At 35.2% G+C, this 25,839-nt stretch overlaps 1 protein-coding gene across 7 annotated transcripts in view; it reads right to left on the reverse strand.

Annotated features, from left to right (window-relative positions):
• Positions 1-25,839, reverse strand: part of ANKRD28 (ankyrin repeat domain 28) — a 188,408-nt gene that overhangs the window by 89,221 nt on the left and 73,348 nt on the right. For 5 of the 7 annotated variants that reach the window (XM_037061341.1, XM_037061337.1, XM_037061340.1 and 2 more), the window contains one exon: positions 22,401-22,484. In XM_037061341.1, coding sequence (XP_036917236.1) covers positions 22,401-22,414 — 14 coding nt within the window. In that variant the 5' untranslated portion in view covers positions 22,415-22,484. Of the gene's footprint in view, positions 1-22,400; positions 22,485-23,599; positions 25,077-25,839 lie in introns of those variants that run through there. The other 2 variants (XM_037061336.1, XM_037061342.1) reach the window with 2 other exon arrangements.

Raw genomic sequence — 25,839 nt, forward strand, 5'->3', positions numbered from 1 at the left:
AAGGGAAACTTCCCCAATCTGGTGAGGAAAACAGATTTCTAGGGAGTTTAGGAAGCTCAGAGAGCCCCAAAGAAGTTGGACCCAAGGAGAAACACACCAAGGCACATAATAATTGAGTTACCCAAGATTAAAAATAAGGAGAGGCCCTGGATGGTGTGGCTCAGTGGATTGAGCACAGGCCTGCAAACCACACAATCGTGGTTCGATTCCCGGTCAGGGCACATGCCTGGGTTGCAGGCCAGTTCCCAGCAGGGGACTCACCAGAGGCAACCATACATTGATGTTTCTCTCCTTCTCTCCTCCCCTTCCCCTCCAAGGATAAATAAAATTAAATTAAATTAAAAAAAAATAAGGAGGGAATCATAAAAGCAGCAAGAGAAAAGGAGACAGTTACCTACAAAGGCGTTCCCATAGAACTGTAAGCTGATTTCTCAAAAGAAATGTTGCAGGCAAAAAGGGGTTGAAAAGAAATATTCAAAGTCAAGAAAGGCAAGGACCTACATCTAAGATTACTCTATCCAGCAAAGCTTTCACTTAGAATGGAAGGGCAATTAAAGTGCTTCCCTTATAAGGTCAGCTACAGGAGTTCATCATCAATGAGCTCTTTTTTATATGAAATGTTAAAGGGGCTTATCTAAGATAAAGAAGATCAAAACTATGAACAGTAAAATAACAAACAACTATGAACTGAACCTAAAAAACAAAAACAAACTAAGCAAACAACTAGAATAGGAACAGAATCACAGAAATAAAGATTACATGGAGGATTATTAGCAGGGAGGAGGAGGGTGGAGAATGGGGAAAAGGTACAGGGAATAAGAAGCACAATTGGTAGGTACAAAATACACAGAGGAAGAATAGTATAGAAAATGGAGAAGCCAAAGAACTTATATGTATGACCCATGGACATGAATTAAGGGGGTGGAGGGGAATGCTGGAGGGAATGGGAGAAAAGGGGAGGAAGGGGAGAAAAAAGAATGGGACATCTGTAATAGCATAATCAATAAAATATACTTTAAAAAAATTATCTTTCTTTCCAGGAAGACGTGCAGTTATGTATACTTGTATTTATATAATATCCCTTGGGACAATTTCAAAGGTCCAACACTTGTTTCAGTGGAATCCTAGAGGAGAGGAGAAAGAAAGTGGTACTGGCATATTTTCAGAAATAACGGCTAGAAGCTCCTCAAATTTTGGTAAAAGGCACCAATTTATAAACTCAAGAGGCTTAGTGAACCACAAATACAATAAACTCAAAGAAGCCCATGCACAGACATATCACAATCAAACGATTAACACCCAAATATAAAGAATTTTTTTCTCAGGCTGCCATAAAGACAAGTTACATATTAGAAACATATATGTATTATAATCTCTAGATCAACTATAAAGAAAATAATGAACAGAGAGATGATCAAAATGCCAATAAAGAAAGCAAAATACTATTATCCAAAATACTATATATCCAAATAATCCAAAAGAAGGAAGAAATGAGGGAGTAGGTAAAAATTAAAAAGGACAAAGAAAAACAAAGTGGGCAACCTAAATCCAGCCATTTCAATAAACTACACATTAAATGTAAAGATCTATTATACACCAATTAAAAGATACAGATCGTTATTCTGGATATGAAAATAATGGCTCATCATACACTATCTATCAGAAACCATTTAAAATATAAAAATATAGATGTGCCGAAGTTAAAAGAAAGGCAAAACATATACTATGCAAACAGCAATGAAAATACAGCTAAAGAAGCTATATTAATAATAACAACACAGAATTCAGAACAAGGAAAATTATCAGGGATAAAGGAGAACATTACATAATGGTAGAAGAGTCAATTAATCAAAATGACATGACAGTAGTTACGTATATGCACTTAATAACAGAACTCCAAAGTATATGAAAGCAAAACTAATAAAAATAAAGAGAGACAATCCACAATTACAAAGAAACTTCAGCATAGAATAAGCAAATAGACAAAAATTTAGCAAGGTAATAGAGGACCTGAATAACACTATCAATCAACTAAATCTAACAAGACATTCACCTAACAACAAAGTGTTACACATTATTTTGAACTGTACTTGAAACATTCATTAAGATATACCATACTCTCTGGGCCATAAACCACATCTTAATACATTAAGAGAAATTAAAATCATACAAAGTATGCACTCTGGCCATAAATGAATTAAACTATTAATCAGTAACAGAAAAAAGCTTAGAAAACCCCCAAGTACAAAGAAATCAAAGTAGATACCTTAATAATTCTACCTTAAGTAGAATAAAAGTAGAAAATATTCTGAATTGCCTGTGTAAAGAGGAAATTTCAATAAACATTAGAAAATATTTTGAACTTAATAAAAATAAAATTACAATATATCAAAATTTATGGGATAAAGTTAAAGCAGCATTTAGAGAGCAACTTATCTATTAAATATTTCCATCACAAGCAAACTTCTCAAATTAATGATCTAAGCTTTCATTTAAGAAGCCAGAAAAAGAATAAAATAAACACAAGGAAGAAGTATAGAAATAGAACAGAAATCAATGAAATCGAAAACAAACAAACAATAGAGAAAATTAATAAATTCCAAGTTGTTTCTTTGGGGGAAAAAAATCAAGAAAATTGGTAATCCTCTGGCCAGAACAACAAACGAAGAAAACAAACAGTATCAGGGATAAAAGAGAGGATTATCAGTAGCACCCTCGAAGACAATAATAAGGGAGTAGTATGAAAAATTGTATGCATACAATTTGGATAAAAAGACCAAGTCCTTAAAAGACACAAAAATTATGCAAGTAAAAAACAGGTAACCCAAATAGTCCTACAGCTATAAAAAAAAATAAATTGAATTCATTTCAAGAAAGAAAACTCCAAACCCAGATAGTTTCAATGGTGAATTCTACCAAACTTCTAAAGAATAATACCAATTTCCAAATCTAGAAAGCGGAAGACAAGGGAAACTTTGCACTTTATGAAGCCAACACTTCATTACCCTAATATCAAAACCTGGCAAAGATATTATAAGAAAATTGCAGACTAATTTTGCTCATCAACATAGACATAAATATCCTCAACTAAATATTAGCAACTTTAACCCAAAAATACATGAAGAGAATAATACATTAGAACCAAGTGGGGTTTATTCTGTGATCACAAGTCTCCTCCAAATAGAACCAACCAGTGTAACTCAATATTAACAGAATAATCAAGGAAAAAATTGTATGATCATCACATTTAACAAAACATCTTTTCATAACCTAAAAAACTCATCAGATAAGGAGTAGAAGGGAGTTTCCTTATCCTGATAAAGGGCATTTACAAAAGTTACAGCTAATGATGAAAGACTAAGTGATTTCCTTCTCATATCAGAAACAAGGCAAGGTTGTCTACTATTGTAATTTGTATTTGTTCTCATACTGAAAGTCAAGTAAGTCAAGAAAAACAAATAAAAGGCATGCAAATTAGAAAGAAATAACACTGTTCCTATTCATAAATGGTATACGGTTTATGAAGAAAGTCCCAAGGAATCTATTCTTTTAAATCCTAGCATAAGGTTAGAAAAGTAGCTGCATGCAGAGTCTACATACTAAAAGCAAGCATAGAAATGTAACATTTCTGCATACTAGACATTAACAATTGGAAATCAAAAATTTAAAAACTGTGCATTCACAATGCAAAGAATGGGAAAAAAGAGAAATGCTTATGTGGAAATCTAACAAAACATTCTGGATTTGTATGCTAAAAACTGCAAAATACTCATGAAAGAAATAAAACCTAAATAGAGATACCACATTCATGGACCAGAAGACTCATTATTGCTAAGATGTCAGTTTGATCTATAGACTCAATGCAATCTAAATCAAAACTCCAGCAGGAGTCCTTGCAAATATGTACAACTTAAAATTTACATAGAAAGGAGGCAAAAATATTAGAATACTCAAGCAATTTTGAAAGTAAAGAACAGAGTTAGATGTCTTACACTGTATGATTTCAAGAATTACTATAAAACTGCAGTAATCAAGGCAGTGCACTATGAGAAAAAGGAAAGGCCTGTCCCTAGTAAGAGTCCAGAAATAAACACACACAAATAGGATCATTTGACTTTTCACAAAAAGTACACAAAAAATTAGATGGTGATACAATCTTTTCTTCCCCTCTTTACTGAATTTATTGGAGTGGCATTGACTAATAAAATAGGTTTCAAGTGTACAATTCTACAACACATCATCTGTATATTGTATTGTGTGTTCACCACCCCAAGTCAAGTTTCCTTCCATCACCATTTATCCCTCCTAAACCCTCTTCTACCTCCCCTACTCCCTTTTCCTTCCTGTAATTACCATACTGTTGTCTGTGTGTATGAGTAGTTGTTGTTAAATTAATCACTTTACCTTTTTCACCCAGCCCCACAATGCTCCTCTCCTCTGATAGTTCTGTCAGTTTGTTCTCCATAAGTCTGTTTCTATTTTGCTTATTAGTTCATTAGATTCCACATATGAGCGAAATCATATGGCACTTGTCTCTCTCTGATTGGTTTATTTCACTTAGCATAACACACTCCAAGTCCATCCATGGTGTCACAAAGAGTAAAATTTCCTTTTTATGGCCAAGTAATATTCCACCAAAATACATTCTTTTAAATAAATGGTCCTGGGTATTCGTATGCCAAAAATAAATAAACAAACATGGATCTATATTTAACATCTAATACAAAAATTATCTCAAAAAGGATCAGAGACCTAACTGCTAAATCTAAAATTTCAAAACTTACAGAACATAGATGAATATATGAAGGTTAGTCAAAGAGTTCTTGGATATAACACCAAAAGCACCATAAAGTTGATAAGTGAAACTTCATCAAAATGAAACATTGGTTCCCAGGAAGAGAGTTAATTAAAAAGATAAAAAGACAAGGCATACCACTGGATAAAACATTTGCAAATCACGTTATCTGACAGAAAAATGTGCATTCATAATATATAATGAACTCTCAAAACTCAAAACTAAGAAACAGCTCAACAAAAGATGGTCAATTAAACTGTGTTCAGAACATTTATTTGGTACCCATTTGGGGGAAAAATACTACATCACATTATTATATGCCTAATTTAACTGCAAGTTTATTATAAAACTAAATGTAAGGAGAATGATAAAGCTCTCAGAAATGAATATAGGATATTATTTTTATGACTTGACTAGGGAAAGACCTCTTAAGACAGGAACACGGCATGATTTGACTACATTAAGACCTCATGTTCAATGACACAATAAAAAGTGAAAAGGCAACCTGTAATAGAAGATACAAAGCTTTCATATCCAGACTATGTAAAGATTGCTGTAAATTAATAAAAAAAGAGAGAGAGCTAAAAAATGGTCAAGATATTTCATAGGCACTTCATAAAAGAGGCTATATGAATGTTTAATGAACATACAAAAAGACATTTGACACTGTTAACAAAAAAACTCAAACTTCACAAATGCTAAGATACTATTACATACCAAACAAACAGTTAAACAAAAGTATGACAAAAACCAAGCACATGGACCCACAAAAATTCTCACACAGTGCTTATGGAAATGTAAATTGTTTAACAATATGACATCCTCTAGTAAGTTGAATATATACATAGAATGTATGCCAAAAATTCTATGCCTAGTTATATACCCTAAAGAAATAAATGCTCATGAGGAAGAGGACATGCTTACGAATTGTTCACAATACTCAAAAACTGGAAACAACCCAACTATCTATGAACAGTAGAATAGATGAACTGTGATGTATGCATTCAGTGAAACACTATGAATAATCTTTAGCTTTACATAACAAAGATAAATTTTTAAAAGATGTTGTGCAAAGGAAAGCAACGCCCCCAAAATACATGTTATACAATTCATTAATTGAAAACATGCAGAGTCAAGCCCTCGCTGGTGTAGCTCAGTGGACTGAGCGCGGGCCTGCGAACCAGAGTATCGCAGTTCGATTTCCAGTCAGGGCACATGCCTGGGTTGCAGGCCAGTTCCCAGCAGGGGATGCATAAAAAAAAAAAAGGCAACCACACATTGATATTTCTCTCCCTCTCTCCTTCCCTTCCCCTCTAAAAATAAATAAATAAAAATCATTTTTAAAAAAACCTGCAGCATCAAATTATATTGGTTAAGGAAGAATAATTAAGTGGCAAAATTATAAAAGAAAATGGACTGACAAGATGGCGGCAGAGTAAATGGAAGCTACACTAACTCCTCCCAGGACCAAACTGGAATTACAACTAAATTAAAGAAAAATCATCATGAAGAACCGACTAAACACCAGCTGGAGAGAATCCTTATAACCAAAGACAGACAGAAGAAACCACATCATCATATCGAGAGTGATAGGAAGTGCAGAGGAGGTGTGAGAGGCTGGCTGGGAACCCATGGGCAAAAGCTGAAGATCTGGAGAGAGATTTCAGAGGCTGGGGAGTTTCCATGAGAAGTGTGAGGTTTAAACCCTAAGCTGGGCTCCCCAGCCTACAGCACCAGAACCTGGTAAGAAACCCAAGTAACACCTGGCTATGAAAAGCAGGGTATCTGCCAGGAACAGACAGGTAGAAACTGAGAGAGCGTCTTAAAGGGGCCAACACACAAAATTTTGATTGCAGCCACTTACTCTGGACTCTGGTAGAGGGAGGACAGAGTGGACTAGAGATGCTTCAGTAGAGTTTGGGGCTGGTGGCTCTAGGGAGAGAACTAAAGGGATAGCTGGTTGCCAGGATCCCTATGCAGAGGGCATCTTTATTGGACAGAACACTCCCCTCCAAGTGGCATAAGCCTGAGAGGAAACAATAGTTCCATCTACAGGAAAAACTCTTGCCCCACTCTGTGGAACTCAAACCAGGCTGCTAAGTATAGCTGGATGTTGTTATCTCAGTGATGAAGCCTAACAGCAAAAGCGGATCTCTGGGAGCTTTGAAACTTTCGTTGACCCTCCCCTGGGCCTAGTGCTTGTAATAGCTGGCCTTGGTGTGCACCCTGGTTCTACACACAAACTGACCCAGCAGAGGGAGCTATAAACTGTGGATCACTCATAGCTACAAAGAAGTTGCCCGGGGCCAGTCACAGAGTCTGACACAGGTATGCACCAGAGTCTTTACAGATCTACCAACTACTCAGAAACAAACACTAAGAAGCAACCAAGACAGGAAAACAAAGAGACCCCAAATGAAAGACAACAGAGCTCTCAAAAGAAGAACTAAATGAAATGAAAGCAAGCAATTTATCAGATAAACAGTTTAGAGTAATGATTAGAAGGATACGCAACAGCATGAAAAAAGACACAGATCAAAAAGGACCATTCTAAAACAAAGAATGCATCCAGCCAAGATGGAGGCGTAAGAAGATACACTTTGCCTCCTTATAGTACCACAAAAACAACAAATATAAAATTAAAAACAAAAAACAAAATACCCGCCCCCAAGCTGCCAGAAAATCAAACTGTATGGAAGTCCAACGACCAAGGAGTTAAAGAAGAACATTCATCAAGACCAGTAGGAGGGACACAGACAGGTGCTGGGGTGGAGAGGGCAAGCAGCAAGGTGGCAGATGGGGGAGTGAGGAGGCAGTTGGTAGACCAAGTGGTTCCACATCTGCATGCAGATAAACCAGGAAGAAAAACTGGGGGGCAGGAGACAGACCAAGCAATAGAGGGTTCCAGTGCAGGGAAATAAAGCCTCAAAAACCTCTGACTGTAAAAACCTAGGGGGGTTGAGGCGACAGGAGAATCTCCCAGCCTCACAGGATAGTTTGACGGAGAGACCACAGGGTCCTAAAATGTACACAAACCCACCCACTGGGCATCAGCACCAGAAGGGCCTAATTTGCTTGTGGGTAGCAGAGGAAGTGAATGAAAGCTGGCCAAAAGGTGAGCAAGTGGCATTGTTCCCTCTCTGACCCCTCCCCAACATATAGTGCAGTAACATAGCATGTGAGTTGCCCTGTCCTGGTGAATACCTAAGGGTCCGCCCCTTGCTATGCAACAGGTGTGGGAGACAAAAAAAAATGGCCCAAATGAAAGAACAGATCAAACTCCAGAAAAAATGCAATGAAGAGATAGCTAACCTATCAGATGCAGAGTTCAAAACACTGATAATCAAGATGCGCATAGAAATGGTTGAGTATGGTGATAAAATAGAGGAAAAAGTTAAGGCTATGAAAAGTGAAATGAAGGAAAACATACAGGGAACCAACAGAGAAGGGAAGGAGACCATGAGTCAAATCAAATGTTGTGAGATGAAGGAAGAAATAAACAAATCAAAATAGAATGATGAAACACAAATTCAAAAAAATGATGAGAGTCTTAGGAACCTCCAGGACAACTTTAAATGTTCCAACATTTGAATTGTAAGGGTGTCGGAAGGAGAAGAGGAAGAGCAAGAAATTGAAAACTTATTTGAAAAAATAATGAAGGAGAACTTCCCCAATCTGGTGAAGGAAATAGATTTCCAGGGAATCTAGGAAGCTCAGAGAGTCTCAAAGAAGTTGGACCCAAGGCACATCATAGTTATATTACCCAAGATTAAAGACAAGGAGAGAATCTTAAAAGCAGCAAGAGAAAAGGAGACAGTTACCTACAAAGGAGTTCCCACAAGACTGTCAGTTGACTTCTCAAAAGAAACCTTGCAGACAAGAAGGGGCTGGAAAGAAGTATTCCAAGTCATGAAAGGCAGGGACCTACATCCAAGATTACTCTATTCAGCAAAGCTATCATTTAGAATGGAAGGGCAATTAAAGTACTTCCCAGATAAGGTCAAGTTAAAGGAGTTCATCATCACCAAACTCTTATTATATCAAATGTTAAAGGGTCTTATCTAAGAAAAAGAAGATGATCAAAACTATGAACAATAAAATGACAACAAACTCACAACTATCAACAATTGAGCCTAAAGAACAAAAACAAAAAACAAACTAAGCAAACAACTAGAACAGGAATAGAGTCACAGAAATGGAGATCACATGGAGGGTTACCAGTGGGGAGCATGAGATGGGAGAATGGGGAAAAAGGTGCAGGGAATGATAAGCATAATAGGTAGGCACAAAATAGATAGGGGGAGGTTAAGAATAGTACAGAAAATGGAGAAGTCAAAGAACATATATGTATGACCCATGGACGTGAACTAAGGTGGGGGAATGATGGTAGGAGAGGGGGTACAGGGTGGGGGGGACTAAAGGGGAGATAAAAATGTGTCAAATGTAATAGCATAATCAGTAAGTTACATTTTTAAAAAGGAAATAAAGAATGCAATTATCTGGAATAAATAACACACTGAAAGGAATAAACGGCAAGTTAAATGAAGCAGAGGATCAAATCAATGAGAAGGACAGGTAGGAAAGAACACACAAGCTGAGCAGAAAAAGGAAAAAAAAAGAAATGAGAACTTAAGAAACCTTTGGGACAACATGAAGCATAACTACATCTGCATCATGGAAATACCCTAAGGAGAGGAGAGTGAGCAAGGGATCAAGAACCCATTTGAAAAAATAATGTCCACAACTTTCCTTTATCTTGTGAAGGAAAAAACACACAAATCCAGGAAGTAAAGAAGGTATCAAATTAGATGGATTCAAAGGGGCCTACACCAAGACACATCATAATTAAAATGGCAAAGCCTAAAGACAACTAGAGAATCCTAAAAGCCACAAGAGAAAAGCCAACAGTTTATCTACAAGGGAGCTCCGATCAGACTTTCTTCTGATTTCTGTAAAAGAAAACAGAAAACAAAAAACCGAAAGAACCTTATGAAACAGATTATCAGTTATGTTGGGGGGTGGGAGGAAATCATTCTGATCACAAAGTGAGCACAAATGGCACTTCTGAGATGGGAGCGATGTTCTGTTTCTTGTTCTGGGTAGTGGACACACTGAACTAGTTTGTTATATTCTACATTTGCTTTACGTATTTTAAGTGTGTTATATTTCATAATTTAAAAAAATTAAAAGGGGAAAGACACAAAAAGTTTATTATTCCAAAATATCAATTAAAATACATCTGAACTAAAAGTTTTGAAAAGCATATCAAAAAGTGGCAGAAGACAGGCTCTGACACAACATTTCAGTCTAAGAACAGTAGCTTCCTTTCTTGGCTTGGCAAGTTTTGTTCTCCTAAACTAATACTCAAAGTGACAATGAAAATGCTACTTGGAAACTGAAAAAAAAAAAAAAAAAAAACTACCCTTCCCCCAACTACCACTTTTGGTCTACTAAAAAATTAAGAGTAAAAGTAGAAAGTTTATTACCAGAAATCTATGCAAAGCAATCTCAAAAAATAATAACCCAAAACATTAATCTAGTTTTTATGTAAACAAAACTCAAAACCTTCACAATACCCATTTATCTTCCAAACTAATGATAAAAGTTGACATATAGCATTTTGTAACTGACATTTTTTTTTCATATACAAAAATGAATCTATTCTAAAGTGATTAGTTGATTGTTTTTTGAGCTCCTACAAGACAACAAGTTTCTGTAAGTAATATTTAAATAATTATTTCTCTATAACAACTACCAACAAAAAAAGGTACATTAGTTTATATACCTATGTAATTTACATATCTTATGCAACAAGTAATCACATTAAGACATGAAAAAATATATCTCAAGGTTTAGCCCCTGTAATTTTATGAAAAATGTATAACATTTTCTGAAATTCATACATTTTATGAAAAATGTATAACATTAATTGCTTAGCAATTAATGTGTTAATTACATCATTCACTTTCATAGTAATCTAAAATTATGTAATTTAAATGAAACAGAAAATATATTTTTATATTTTTATTTATTGATTTGAGAGAGAGAGAGAGAGATTGATTTGTCACTCAACTTAGTTACGCATTCATTGGTTGCTTTTCATATGTGCCCTGACTGGGGACTGAACCCAAAACCTTGGAGTATCAGAATAATGTTCTTTTTTTTTTTTTAAAGACTTTATTTATTTATCTTTAGAGGGGAAGGAGAGAGGGAAACATCAATGTATGGTTGCCTTTCATGCATCCCCTGCTGGGAGTTGGTCTGCAGGGAACTGGCCTGCAACCCAGGCATGTGCCCTGACTGGGAATCGAACCGAGATCCTCTGGTTCGCAAGCCTGTGCTCAATCCACTGAGCTACGCCAGCCAGGGCTCAGAATAATGTTCTAACTAACTGAGTTATCTGGCCGAGGTTGGAAAATATGTTCTTTAGGAATACATGGTTTGGGGTGAGAAAGGACAAGAAATGTCCCAAATCTGACTCTGGCTATTACAGGCACACACAATTAATTACCAATGTATCAGCTATTTACCTTATTTTGCTGTGTATAATGTGCACCCATTTGGTTTTGGGCTCAAATTTTCAGGAAAAAAATCTTTTGTTTTAATTTTTTAATTCAATTATTTATTTATATTTTGATACTTGCTTTTGGTATTACAAGGGAATTTTAGCATTTATTTTTTAATGTATTATGTACAAGAAATTTTATGTAACAAATAATTATAAAACACAAAAACAGATATATGGTATTTCAGGTACTACCCATGTATAATGTACACCCTTATTTTTCCCTCAAAAATTTGGGCAAAAAGTGTGCATCACATACATTAATATTTCTCTCCCTCTTTCCTTTCCCCTCTAAAGATAAATAAATAAAGTGTTTTTTAAAAAAGTGTGCATCATACATGGCAAAAAAAGGTAGACTTGCTTATGTGTAACACTGTTTAAGCAGCATAATCTAAAAAGTGAACCCCATGTCTTCAAGCTCTATTCTCTCAGCTTTCTAGGCAGTTCTTAACAATGACTGTCAGCTCCCAGGACTCCCTCTTCACTGGCCCTGCTTTCACTATTTCCTGTGTTGCTTTTATACTATGTGTTCAACCTTGAACACTTCACTTTTATTCACTGTTAATGATTTAGACTAACTAAAGCCACATTCTAGTTTTTCAGGGAAACTCTAATAGTAAAAATGTTATTAAATGCCTTTCGAAGAACTAACTTCTGTCCCTGAGCATTGAGGGCATGAAATTCAGGTCCCTTGGGAGAGAATAGGGTAGGTAGGTTATGTCCCTTGAAAGCCAATGCTCTGACAGACCATCAACAGAATGCTGCAAATAAGACAGTTATTTCATAAGAGAACACTGCCTTTGTCCACAAGCATTTCAAGCACACCTGATTTAATTTCTTTTAGAAGAATTCACCCTTCCTGTGTCAATTGTGTCACAGGAAGGGTGACACAAACCTGTGTCAACTGGTTTCAACTGTCTAAAACAAGTACTGATGAAGAAGCAAGGCAAATGACTGGGAAGAAGCCAGTTCAGCTTAATTGCACTTCAGCAACTGACAGTTTCCACCCACCAAAACAAAAACAAAAGCACACCCACCTACAAACAAAAACAACAATACCCACATACAACATGGCCAAACACTTGTAATTATTAATTTGCTAAAGTCAAGGACTACGTCTTACTTTTGCTCATTCTTCTAATATTTTTAAATGGCTGCTACTTACCATATAGTGGGTATAAATACAGAGAATAATTCAAACATATTATTAGATAAAATAATTAAATTTTACCTCCAGAGTTAAAATTACTAAAAATGACAGAAGTCAATTAATATGAGTGTTAAAAAGGACAAGTTCAGAGTACTATGAGCATCTATCTATGAGGCTGATGTAGAACTAACTATCTGGGGGCTAGGAAAGGTATTCCCCAAAAAAGAAATATGTAAGTCTTGTATTAGGTTTCTATTGCTGCATACAAATTAAGTTTAGCAGCTTAAAACAGTCATTTATTAATTTACAGTTTTATAGGGCAGAAGTGCAGGCAAGGTGTTGGCTGGGTTCCCTGCTTAGGGTCTCTCATAAAGTTGAAGTCAAGATGTCAGTGGGCTATATACTCATCAGGAGGACTTCTAGGCTCAGTCAGGCAAAATTCTGTTACTTGTCGTTGTGAGACTGAGGTTCCAGCTTTCCTTCCTGACTGTCAGCCAGAAGTTGCCCTCTGCTCCTACAGACTGACCACAGTCCTTGCAGTGTGACCGACACCCTCCACCTTCAAACTCAGCAATAGAGAATCTGCCTCAGATTGAATACCTTACTCTCTGTTTCTGACTCTAGGTGGAGATTTAAAGAGTTCATGTAATTAGGTCAGGTCCATGCAGCTTTCCTCAAGACAGCTGTCCCAGATGTCATAAACTAACCACAAGCACGGATCTGATCACGTTATAGTACAGATACATGGGACATATAAGGGTGAGAATCCTGCCTACCATAGCTGAAACCTGAAGAATAAACAAAAAATGAAGATGAGGAGAAGGGAGTTGGAGACAATGTGAGCACAACTGACATGCTGAGTCAGGAAAAGAGTATGGAGGGGCAGGGGTAAAAAAGTATGTGTGACTGGTCTCTCCAGTACCCAGTAACTGGCACATACCCAGTAACTGGCACATACCTGTTGCTTTTACACCAAATCATGCCACATTAAACTAGCAAGTATATATTTATTAAGGGCTTGTATATTTATACCTAACAAGAGAAAAAGTAGAAAATTTCTTACAATACTAAACCATTAGGCAGAATTGAGGGATAACAAAACAGGGGCAGGAAACTAAACTGGGCATTTAGAAAACTGGGTTCTTGTGCTATCTTTGTTAAATCAAAGTGACCAAATAAAATAAGCTCCGAGGGCCTTAGTTTCTCCTTAACTATAAAAAAGATGATTTCGTCTCTTGGTCTCTAAGACTGAGATCCTAACTATCCTAAAAAATGGAAGGCATGGTTTTTACCTAGGGCAAATTCTATTTATAGAATCTAGGTATTAATTAATGTTGTAATCTAGATATTGCTCCATCAGTAGTAACATTAAAAAGACAAATTGATAGAGCACCCTATTTTAAATACTGAATTTACTTTCTTTTACAAATTTAACAGTAATCAGATATTCTTAGACTAAAGCTTACTTGCTTGTCATAATTTAAAAAAAAACTCAAATCACACACCAATACCAGGTCCTGTAAAATAAGAGAAAGTAAAGGTGATGCCATCTATAATTGGGCAATTTTAATTATCGACCTAATACAATTGTTTATAGAAAATATACAGAACTTCTATTTCAAAAATACCATTGAACTATAATAGAAAACTGCCATTTCATACAATGTGTGAAGTATAAAGTCTAAAAATATTCAGTGGAATGTCATTCAGCTGTTTCAATGAATAAAATGCTTCTCAATGGCTTTTATAGAGGTACATATATTTTTAATAGGCATATTGCCCTGAATTCCAACTGAGCCGACAGTCTGGGGAGAACACAGGAGGTTGAATTTGGGGAGAGAACAGCAGAGGACGGAGGGTGGTACAAAGAGGGAATCCCGAAGAACGTCCCAGAATATCCTTCTGGGCACTCAGCTAAGTACCGAACAGCACAGATACATCTAAGACTACCACCTGAGACAGGCAAAAAGAACTACCCAAAATAATTAAACTAGTTGTTTGTGAACCTTTACCCCCTTATTACCTTGAACCAGGACCTTTCTAAAACAAAATTTTTCCCCAATTACCCCAATGAAATTTTAACACCACTGCATACCTATCATGTGTAGCTTTGGTCTTTTGGTGGGCCACAAATCACTCTAACGTGTAAAATTTCTTCACACACACAACTTTTAAAAAAGGAATTTTTTGCTAAATTGGAGGGGATATCACCCACCAATGAGAATGCATGGATTGGAGAGAAGAGGGTTCTGTTCCCACAAGCTAGGCTGGAAAAGCTCATCACTCCTAGAGCCCTGGGTAGAGTACTATGGAAAAACTCAGTAGCAGAGACTAATCGGCCTATTTCAAAATTAAATAACATAACATTTACAGTAGGAACAAAAGTTTTAAAAATATGAATAAATCTTAGATATAAAAGGCCATGCACAGTGGAATTACAAGTTGCTGAGAAATTAAAAATTACCAAAAACATGGAGAGATATTAACTTATTCATCGATGTGAAATTTCAATATTGTTTAGATATTAATTTTTGCCAACATGATCTATAGGTCAACACAATTCCAATTTCATTTTTTCCCTAGAAATTGACAAGCTGATTCTCAAACTCACATGTAAACAAAGAAGACCAAGAATAGCTAAAACAATTTTGAAAAAGAAAAAAAGTTAGTGATTTCAAAACTTACAGTATTGTAACAGTATGGCATTGGCATTAAGCTAGACAAATACATCAATGGAACATAACAAAGTCCATCAAGAGATCCCTACATATATGGACAACTGACTGTTGATAAAGGTACAAAGGCAATTCAATGAAGAAAAGCATTACAGCCTTTTAAGTCAGTATTTTAGTAATTGGATATATCATATATATAAAAGTAAACTCTGACATGCACCTTGTACCATATACAAATATTAACTCAAAAAAGATTATAGATCTAAATGTGATATTTAAAACTACAAAACTTCTAGCAGATACAAGAAAAATCTATGTAACATTGAGAAAGATTTTTTTTACATACAACACCAAACCAAGATCCATAAGGGAATGTGATAAATTGGGCATCATTAAAATTTAAAACTTCTGCTTTTCAAAATAAATCTTAAGAGGAGGAAAATAAAGCCCCAGACTGAGGACTTGCATCCAGAATATGTAAAGAACTCTCAAAACTCAAGATAAGAAAAAAGAAACTCGCAGAAACACTTGAGAAGACATTTCACCAGAGAAGGCACACAGATTGCTAAGAAGCACATGAAAAGATGCTCAACATCATTAGCTATCACAGAAATGCAAATGAAAACTACAATGAAATACACTGTGAGATACACATCTCTTAAGCGTGTTTAAGATGGGAAAAGACTGATTATACCAAATACTGGTGGATGTGGAAAAACTGGAATTCTCATTTTGCTCGTAGGAATGTATAATAAACGGTACAACCACTTTGGAAATAGTTGCAGTGTCTTAAAAAGTTAAACATACACCTACCATATGGTCAGACCATTTTACCACTAGATAAATTACTCAAGAAAAAGAAAAGCATATGTTCATACAAAAACTTGTATAAAAATGCTCACAGTAGCTTTATTTGCAATAGATGAAAAGAGGAAACAACTCAAATATCTATCAATTGGTTGACTAGTGGAAAAACAAATCATGTATAGTGATACAACAGAATACTGCTGTTATGTGCACTCTGTGCAACAAGAAGTGATTAGCTATAAACACATGCCACAACATGAATCTGAAAATAAGTATGGCTTGAAAACAGCTAGACAAAAGAAGGACATATTGTATAATTACATTTTTTCAAACTATAGAAAATACAAATGAATCTATAGTGACATAAAGCAGATGAGAAATTAGGAGCACATGAGACCTACCTATCAGGTTGTTAATAACTTCAGCTCAATCTGAAATTTAAAACATAATTTATGACATTTTTGCTATACTTTTATGACTATCATTTTTATTCATATATAAGTATAACAAAATCACCAGGATTATTTCTGAGTATACAAGATACTTGATTCCTAGAAAAAATTCCATTGTGTGTCCAACCTTATTTATATATATCTATGTCCACTAATGTTGCTTCAAAAAAAAAAAACCACATACATAGACAACATTTAGTTGATTTGGGAAGTTGATAATATATTTAATAATTATTATAGTTATAATAATAATTATAAATAAACATTCTAAAATTTCTGCTTATGCAATGGAACAGAATTTTTCTTTCCTGGGTGAAAACAATCCATTTATCTCCGATTAGCAAGACTAATTTATTTAACCAGGGCTAAGAGGGGACCTGGTGAAATAAATTATGTCATATACACATACTCTAAAACTATGTGGCTATAAAGAATGAGGAAGCTCTCCATATATTAATATGGAGCATGAGTTCCCAAAATACCCTGGGGATGAAAAAAGGAGATGAAAAACACATATATGCTAAGTAAGAAACTAAACACAAACAAAATACAAAAATGAGTCGCCATCAGTTTCTAGCTGCGAAAACAGCTGGTTTCAAACTCATAGGTACAAACAGAATGGTAGTTACCACAGGGGAAAAAGGGTCGCCGGAAGAGAATGAGGGAAGAGGGGGCCAAACACAAGGTGACCAAAGCAGACTAGACTTCAAGTGGGGAGCACACAATAGAGCATTCAAGATGCTGTACTATAAAGTTGTACACTGAAACTGATGTGTGTTTGTTCTTAACCAATGTTGCGCCAATACGTTTAATTTTCTAAAAAACACAGCTGGTTTCATTCAACAATACCTTCTTGGTTTCAGGACCACCACAAGTGCCATTTAGTCACAATGACAGAACATACCTTCATTTATGGATCTTAGGGGAAACCTGAACATTGGTGAAGAAAATGTTTTAAATGTGAGGCTGAAATCTAGAAGCACTGGCAAGAATAAAGCACTGACATGTGTGCCGTTCCCAGACATGGAGAAACTGCAGGGGAATTCTCTCTTGGCAGGAAACTGAGCTGGTTCTCTTCTTTAGTGCCCTTTCTACTTCACATGACATGGAAGCCAGCCAGAAGCCGGGTGGGTAAACTTGAGATGGGGCTGGAGAGTTGTGGGCTCCAACATCAACTTTTATGGGTAGCTCAGAAGACCATGTAGACACATATAGTTCCAGGGCAGACACACATAAGCTCAGTTAACTGAGTGAAGAGGTTTTAAGAACTTAGGAACATCAAATCTTAGTGTATTGACAGCTAACAGAAGAGATATGGCGGGGGGGGGGGGGGAGCAGGGAGGCCAAGAAAGATTTATTAACGATTAGAACACGTCCTGCTAATTTCCACAAAAAACTAGAGAACACTGGGAAGGATGGAGTGGGTGGAATTCAGGCAACCTGTGTAAACTTATGGCTCACTATTTAATGTTAACTGCCAACAATATTACTATAATAAAAATTATCTGCTTGTGTTATGTACATATAAATGTATACATGTATATGTTTATATTTGCAGAGCACTTCATCTAAAAAGAAAAATTAATGTTATTTCAATAATCTCAGGAAGTTGGTTTTTTTTAAATCCTCACCCAAGAAAATGTTTTTTGATTTTAGAAAGAGAGGAAGGAGAAGAGAGAGAGAAAGACATAGAGAAACACTGATGTCACAGAGACACATTGAATAGGTGCCCCCCATGCACACTGCAACTGGGGACTGAACCTACAACCTAGGTTATGTGCCCTGACTGGGAATCAAACCCACGTCCTTTTGGTGTATGGAATGATGCTCTAACCAATGGAGCCACCTGCCAGGGCAATCCTGAAAGTACTTTTGGAAGTTCAGAAGATGTTAACAATTTGCAAGACTACTTTGGCAAAACCAATCCCAAAATATTTTGAACCACAAAGTACATCTAAATTCAGAAGCCAATAAGTAAAATACACAAGGTAGCATTTTCCAAAATACTAAGTTATTGTTAGCAGGATCTGCTGACTAGCTCTTAAATCAATTCTCTCTGGGTTTAAAAAGGGTCACTCATAATCTATGTCTTTCTTTGTTTGAAACACGAAAAACAGCATTGGCTGAATTATAATTAACCCCAGTTGCATACTGTTTTGAATGACATTATTATCCAGCCAAAATGTATGGCACTAGGGAGGCTTGTGTATTCACTCATTTGCAATGCTAAAATTTAACACCACTTGGCATATGAAAATCAGAATCACATGTGTATTAAAATTTAAAAAGTAGAGTTCCACAGAATATGAACGTAACTTTTAGAAATAAAATTCCATTTCTGAATCATTATTGCTTTATGGCACTACCTGGCATATCTCTCTTCAATTTACTTTTTTATTTCCCCAGTTACTGTGAAGTCTGACCTGGGTTCAAATACCTGTTTGGCTATCTTTACTGACCCTGGAGATGCCTTTAACTTTTCTGAGTTTCAGTTTTATCACCTACTGGTGGGATGAAAATGTTAACCTACTAGCTTTATAAGATTCTTTTGTGAGTTAAATCAAGCAACATAAAAAGGTTTAGGCATCTTACTGTCTCTGAAGTAAAATTCTATAATTAACAGCAACTTATATCACTCTGGATAGAGAAAAAAACTCCTACTTATAGAAAATAATTTTCTTATGAATTCCAACTTTTACTCTGAAATGTTATTAATATCTTAGTTTAAATTATTTGAGCTCCAAAGCATGGCATTAAGTTCTAATAAATCCTAGGAAAAGGCATTTAATTATTATTTTTATTACTTTAGTCACATCAATCTAAAAATACAAATGAAAACTGGTCAAAAGCAGAAGGTCATTCAAGGTCATCGGATTTCTTACAGTATCCTCAATTTGGGGTGGGAAAACACCCTGAAGGCCATTAATGTGACTCCCAAGGCCAAAATGTAATTTTAAAATAAAACAAAACTGAATCTTGAAGTTAAATGGATTTGCTCAAGTAGTATAGCTAATAAGGTTAGGAAGATACAAGTACTTAGGTCTTTCAAGTTATATTTCAATTGTTTTCACTATATATACACCACTCTGCCTTTAAACATTTTTGACTGTTTCACTTTTCTAGTTTACTATGCTTTTTCCACATCCAAGTGACTTTTATTTTTCCAAAAGTTTCCATTTTAACTGTTTATAGGTAATCAAAAGTCTTCTATTAGTTTGCCTATCCAAACAACTATTTTTCCTTATTCCTTTCTAAGAAAATGTTGTTTTTCTCCAGATATGGAATATAGTCAGTGTTGATAGGGCCCTATTCTGACCCTAACAGATGCACCAGGTGGTGAACTATGATTAACCTAAGCAAAAGCTAATTCCATTCTACCTTTGCTAGTGAAATAGTTTAGAGTGGGCTTGTAACTAATGGAACCTCAGGGGAAGTTTTGTGGGGATTCTGAAAAAGATGTTTTTCCTCGATTTTGAGGAAAGAAAAGGAAATGTACAGGGAGAGTCCCCTCCCACTTTTTTTGGTTTCTCATGAGTAGAGAGTCCAAGAGTCATCTCTTTAACATGAGGAGAAAGCCGAAAGTCTCACAGAGAAGCTCTCCCAGAGCTCTGACTTTACCATCTTTACCAACTCCCAAATCATCTTGCTCTGGATTACAGTATCATATAATCAATGAATCTATATGTAGCCAGGAGTCAGTTATTTGTGACTTAAAGCTACAAATATAAGACTCCAGTACTTTCTAGTGAAATCATCTTACCTTGCTTCTACAACAGAGTTCCTTCTCAGACCAAATATTATGAAAGCATAATATTTTAAATTAAGAGTTTTGGTCAAAATCAATTAGGTATGTTACTAAAAAATGGTATTAAATGTTTCACAGTATTCAAACCTTTAGGATATGACTAAAAAAACTAATCTAACATAATAACAATATAATTAAATAGAATAAAGCAAATCTGAACTCTTTAACCTATTCTAAAAATTCATAAACAATGTTAAGTTTCAAAAAGTCAAATGTTATTCTCAAATATGTAAATTTTAGAAAAACACCATTGTCATACTTACATAAACCTTAAAATTATTTTATTACCCGTAAGAGTTGGTGAATATTATATGATAAAACAGTATAAATTTTGTTACACACATCTCTTAAAACACCATCTGACTCTTTACCACAGAGGACAAAAACAGAAAAAGAAAAAAAATGTACCACCTTAAATTACAAGAATGACCAAAGAGTTAACAAATCTTATAATTAATTATGGCAATACCCTAAACTACTGAGTCACAAGAGTAAAGTCCTAAAAGCAACCACAAAAAATTTTGTCAAAACCCATGAATCACTGAAGGCAACCAAAGAGTCACCTTCAAGAAGGGCTACTAATCTGAAATACCATATAACCTACCTTTTAGTTCTGACCCAAGTTTGAGAACAAGGGAACAAGCTATGAGATGTTAAGAAACGGTGATTAAAAGTAAAGAAAGGGATCTACAAGTACAGGCTAAAAATCATAAGTTAGGGAGCAGAGAAGTAACACACTAGCTATAACAAATAATAGCTTCCAAGGCTATCACAGAAAAGTGACTGATGCTCAAAAATGATTCTGAATAAAATATTTTAAATTTAGCATAATTTAATTAACATGGGAGAACAGCAGTGTTGGCTGTAATGAGACTTGTAATGATGGACAAATTAATCATCATCATAAGTAGGATACAGTTCAAACTTTCTCACCAAGATAAGATCTGTTAGCACTATTTAACACTCACACTCACACACACACACACAACTAGAGTCAAACAGAGCAGTAAACTGTCTCCCTCCTTTAAGTCTGTATTTTCTATCCTCATAAAAGTAGACTCTCTAAGATATCTCCATTAGGTAAAGTGACCAAGCACTTCATTTAAACTAAAAAAATTAATCCACCTTTAAAAAATAAGACAAATACTTTTTGTATCTACTTAACATTAAGTGGTCACAATAATATTATATGAAAAAATAGAAGAAAGATGAGAGCTCAAGGTGAGCTTTCAGGGTGGGTTTTCTGAGAATTACCAATCCTTTCCTAGGTCATCTGTTTTAGTGTTGCTATAGTGACTTTATGAATCATGGCCTTCCCCCATCCCTCCATAATTCAGAGGACTAAATTATGAAAAATGTACTGAAAACATGTTTAAAGTAAATACATATATACTGATGAATTTGATATTACAGTAAATTATATCTCTTCAACCTCAATTTAGTAAATTAAAGAAACTAATGGCCACAGGAAAACATGTACAGAAAGGAACTTATTCATATGCCTACTCTCTCTAAAACCGGCCCTCATGCCAGTTCTGAAAGTTAAACACTGTATCTTTAAATTTGCAGACTTTCCAAACAATATGTCCTTCTTTACTGAGAAGCTCAAACAGATCAGTCTTTGTGTATAATGCTTGCCAGGATTATTTAGAGGGAAAAAAATGATCTTATAATCAAGTTAAATATATTTTAAACTTAATAAAAAATGTCTTTTATCTTGAGTTCACAAAAGAGAACTCCACCTGAAATGTATACAAGTAATGAAGAGCGAAGTGTCAAAATGTCTGCATCTTACTTTCAAATGGCATTCAGCAGACTATATATGTGTGTGTGTGTAAAAAAAACATATACAATCTATGTAAATATAAGAAAGTGGCAAAATATATTCAGAGTATTTTTTGAACATTTGTTAAAAATTTTAAAGTAAAAAGCTAGGGGAACAATGGCCCCTCAATGGCTGCTTATTCTCTTGTATTTTAGTCACTACCCTGAAAACATGACCAGTTCCTTCCCTTTTTGCCTCAAGAAGCTTCTAACCTCATGTAAAACAACTGTTACAGAATTGTGTTATGTCTTTTAAACAAAATCGTATAACTCTAACAGTTTTTAAAAGAAGGCTTAAAGACAGGTATCAGTGAATTCATTGTTTACCTGGAAGTTAACATCTTCTTTCTTAAATATTAGTGCTCGAACTTCATCAGGATCTCCATTAAATATAGCTTGCACCAGTGATGGCTAAAATATAAGAGTAATAAAAACATTAATTACAGCATATGGATGATTCTAAAGATATTTCCATGTAACTTTTAAATCTGTAATTTTTCTTCCCTATAGCAACAGTGATCACTTGATTTTCAACATTTACTAAAAGTGTCACGAAGTCAAATCACAAGAAAATACAGGATTCCTTCCTGGTGGAGGGGGAGTAGGCCTAATTTAAAAAAATCAATTCAAAATGACCAAAATTAGGCGGTATAATCCAAGTGTAAGCCTTTTGTTTATATATACAGTAAAAAGAAGTTTCTGCCAATCACAATACAAGGGTGACATCTCAGCCTCTGCTTGTGGGCCACGACTTGTCAAACAAGCAGTTTGCAGTCAATGCTGAGGCCCGGCAGAGAAGGCTTCTTTGAAAAGTTCTGTTTGTGGCATCAAGTAACTTGCATGGGTCTGCATTACAGATATAAAGATATAAATCTAAAGAAAGAAAAGCTGGCAATTTATGAAAACCACTACTATTCGAAGACCAAAAAATACTGTATACCTGAATAACATGGAGACACAAACACGTGCATGTCTAAATATAACAATTTCTCAATCAACGACACGGCCTCTCTGATAAGGTATCATATTATACCAGTCAAACAAGAAGCCAATTAACAGCAGCATTAAAAATAAGGTTAAGGATAAAGTCTGATTCTTTTCCTATGAAAGCCTTGCATGTAAATACACAAAATTCATTTCAGAAAAAGTCTGCGTCTCGGTGTTGCTGGCAGCAGTCAACCTTTCCTAAACACGGAGTTTCTCATTCTTGTTACATCAGTTTTTTAAAACCACAAAATGAAAACAGAAATGTAGTTGCCATAACTACTATTCTCAAATTATTTTTAAAGTCTTTCAAAGAGATTAAGAGAGAGCATTTAAAATCTGAAGTGTTACCTAAAACCTGAAAAAGTAAAAATCAGAAATGTACACATTTTATATATAATACTGCATCATATTTAACAACTATATTATCTTGACTCCAGTTTTTAATGAAACTAGTGGAAACTAACTTATGCTTATTCTTAAACATAAAATTTATCCTACTTTAGTAGAATACAGTAAACATATAAACTCTCATATCTTACCAATACATTTCCAGAAGGTGGAGCATGTAGGGATTTACTTTCCTGTGGCAATTTAGAAATGAATGCAGGAGATTCATCTTCTACCTCCTCCAAAACAACAATACACACTCGACTCATTCGCTCTTCTAAAATACTAACTTCCAAGCTATGTGATAAAAGTCACAGTTGCAAGAGCCCAAGTAGTTTTTCCTCCTGTTCTGTATGATACTTAGAATCATTCTCTGTACAGCACAGCTGGTTTTTTAAAGTTAGTAAGTACTACCAGAAAAACTGAAGTTTAAAATTATGACATAACTTACAACTTCCTGAAACTAATAAAATTCTGTTACCTTGTTAGATTATTGCAATACTTAAAAGAAATTTCACATCAATATGTCAGTCAATTAACTAAAAATGAGTCCAGTACAAGCTCACATAAAAGTATCTTTTCCCTACCAAAATTTCCGTCTCACAGAAATTTACTTGCATAAAAAGATCATTGTGTTGGGTAACAACACCACACTATGCAGAACGAAATGAGAAACAACTGCGGTGGCAGAGATAATGACAGCTATACCCACTCTTGCCTGCAAGGTCATATAGTTACCAGTAGCTGGCTTGCTTACAATTGAAAATAAAAAATAAAATCTCACTATTCTGTTTCCACTTCTAATTTGTCTTCATTTCTTCAGCTTCACTGGCTTCATGCAGGTACTATCCAGAAAAAAAAAAAGACAAAACATCTAGAGCTCAGCACAGATTCTTAAAATGCAGCTCAGAGGCTGACAATTCTTTCTGTGTTTGGAAAAAGGAAAAAAAAACACTCTGCATTAATAGCAAAGCTGCAATGCATTTACATTCGATGAGTCAGACCACCAGAGACAATAGGACTCTTGGTACTAGAATACAGCTTGATTAATCCAGATATTCCATATAATAGAAGAAAAACAGATAGCTTTATCCCATCGATAGCACAAGCAAGGCAGAGCGTTCATTCTTTCTTCATCAGGCAGTTGTCTGTGGCTGCTCCAGCAAAAGGACACAGGCACCAGGCAGAAATGGTGTTAGCGGGGAATCCTGAAGGCATCTCAGCTCAAATTACTGCTTCAGGCTTTTTCATTTTAAAAAAGAGAGAGAGAGAAAACTCCAGTAGTTTATCATTCCAGTGTTTCCTTTGATCTCCACATGAATACAGCTTCCATTAAATAGTCTTCATTCAGAGGAAGAAACAGCAGACTGTGCATCTTCTTTGAGCCAACTACTTTATTCAATCATCTGCCTCTGTGCCAATACAGTTTCCTTCCACTGTGAAAACCGCTACAGTTATACTTTTCAGTAGATTTCAGATTGCTTTCCTGGTACTCAGATGATCTTGCAAAACGCCACCGACATCTCCAAAAGAGTAGGTCCTTAAAAAATATCTTCAGAACCTCAGGACTGGCCCCACAGAAGCATTCTAACTGAGCAACAGTCTGAGTAGCAAAGACTGCAGAACCGCAGGATGAAATGCCTAGTAATGCTCACATGTTACACTTACCAGAGATCTGAGCTACTGCTTGGGATGTAACTTCCTCTAGAAGCAGAAAAAATAGTGCTTTTGGACTGCCTTTACAATTACAAGGCTCATGCCAGTTCTGTGACTAATCCAGATCAAACTGAAAAATTCTATAACTGAAAAATGAGTGCGCTTTTAACATTTTCCACTAAAAGCCACAAGAAAATCTGGTGTACTGCCTCTGCTGACTAACACTGGTTTTAGCAAGTAAACAATTCCAAACAGCTTAACTGTTTTCGTATGTTACAATATAGCAAATGTTTAACCCTATAAAGACAGCTGCATGAAGAAAATCTGCAGTGAATCCATATGCGAGAATTAGAAATGAAGAAATATTTTAGGAGAATATAAAAACCGTGAACCTAAGGTTTTACTCTTACTAAGACCATTTAAAATCTACTAGATGTACATTATTTTCAAGGATGCAAAGAAGTTTAAACAAAAGAAATTTAAGATTTAGTAACAATTCCTAAGTTGTAGAATTTAATCAAGTCATATTTTTAAGGAAAAAAATTTCATAATGCAGAAATCCTAAGTCCAAAATTCTATGGACCATTTAAATTTTCATCGAAGATATTAAATAATTCTACTTCCCACCCAGAAATGGAATAAAGGCTTAAAATCTGTTAAAACATAAATTGTCTGAAGTCCTTACTACTGAATTACTTATGTTAAAGGCAAAGACCAATACAAAGAAAGCAAAGAA

Source organism: Sturnira hondurensis, unplaced genomic scaffold (assembly GCF_014824575.4).
Source record: "Sturnira hondurensis isolate 20B ecotype Veracruz unplaced genomic scaffold, ASM1482457v3 Scaffold0013299, whole genome shotgun sequence".
Classification (NCBI taxonomy): Eukaryota; Metazoa; Chordata; class Mammalia; order Chiroptera; family Phyllostomidae; genus Sturnira; species Sturnira hondurensis.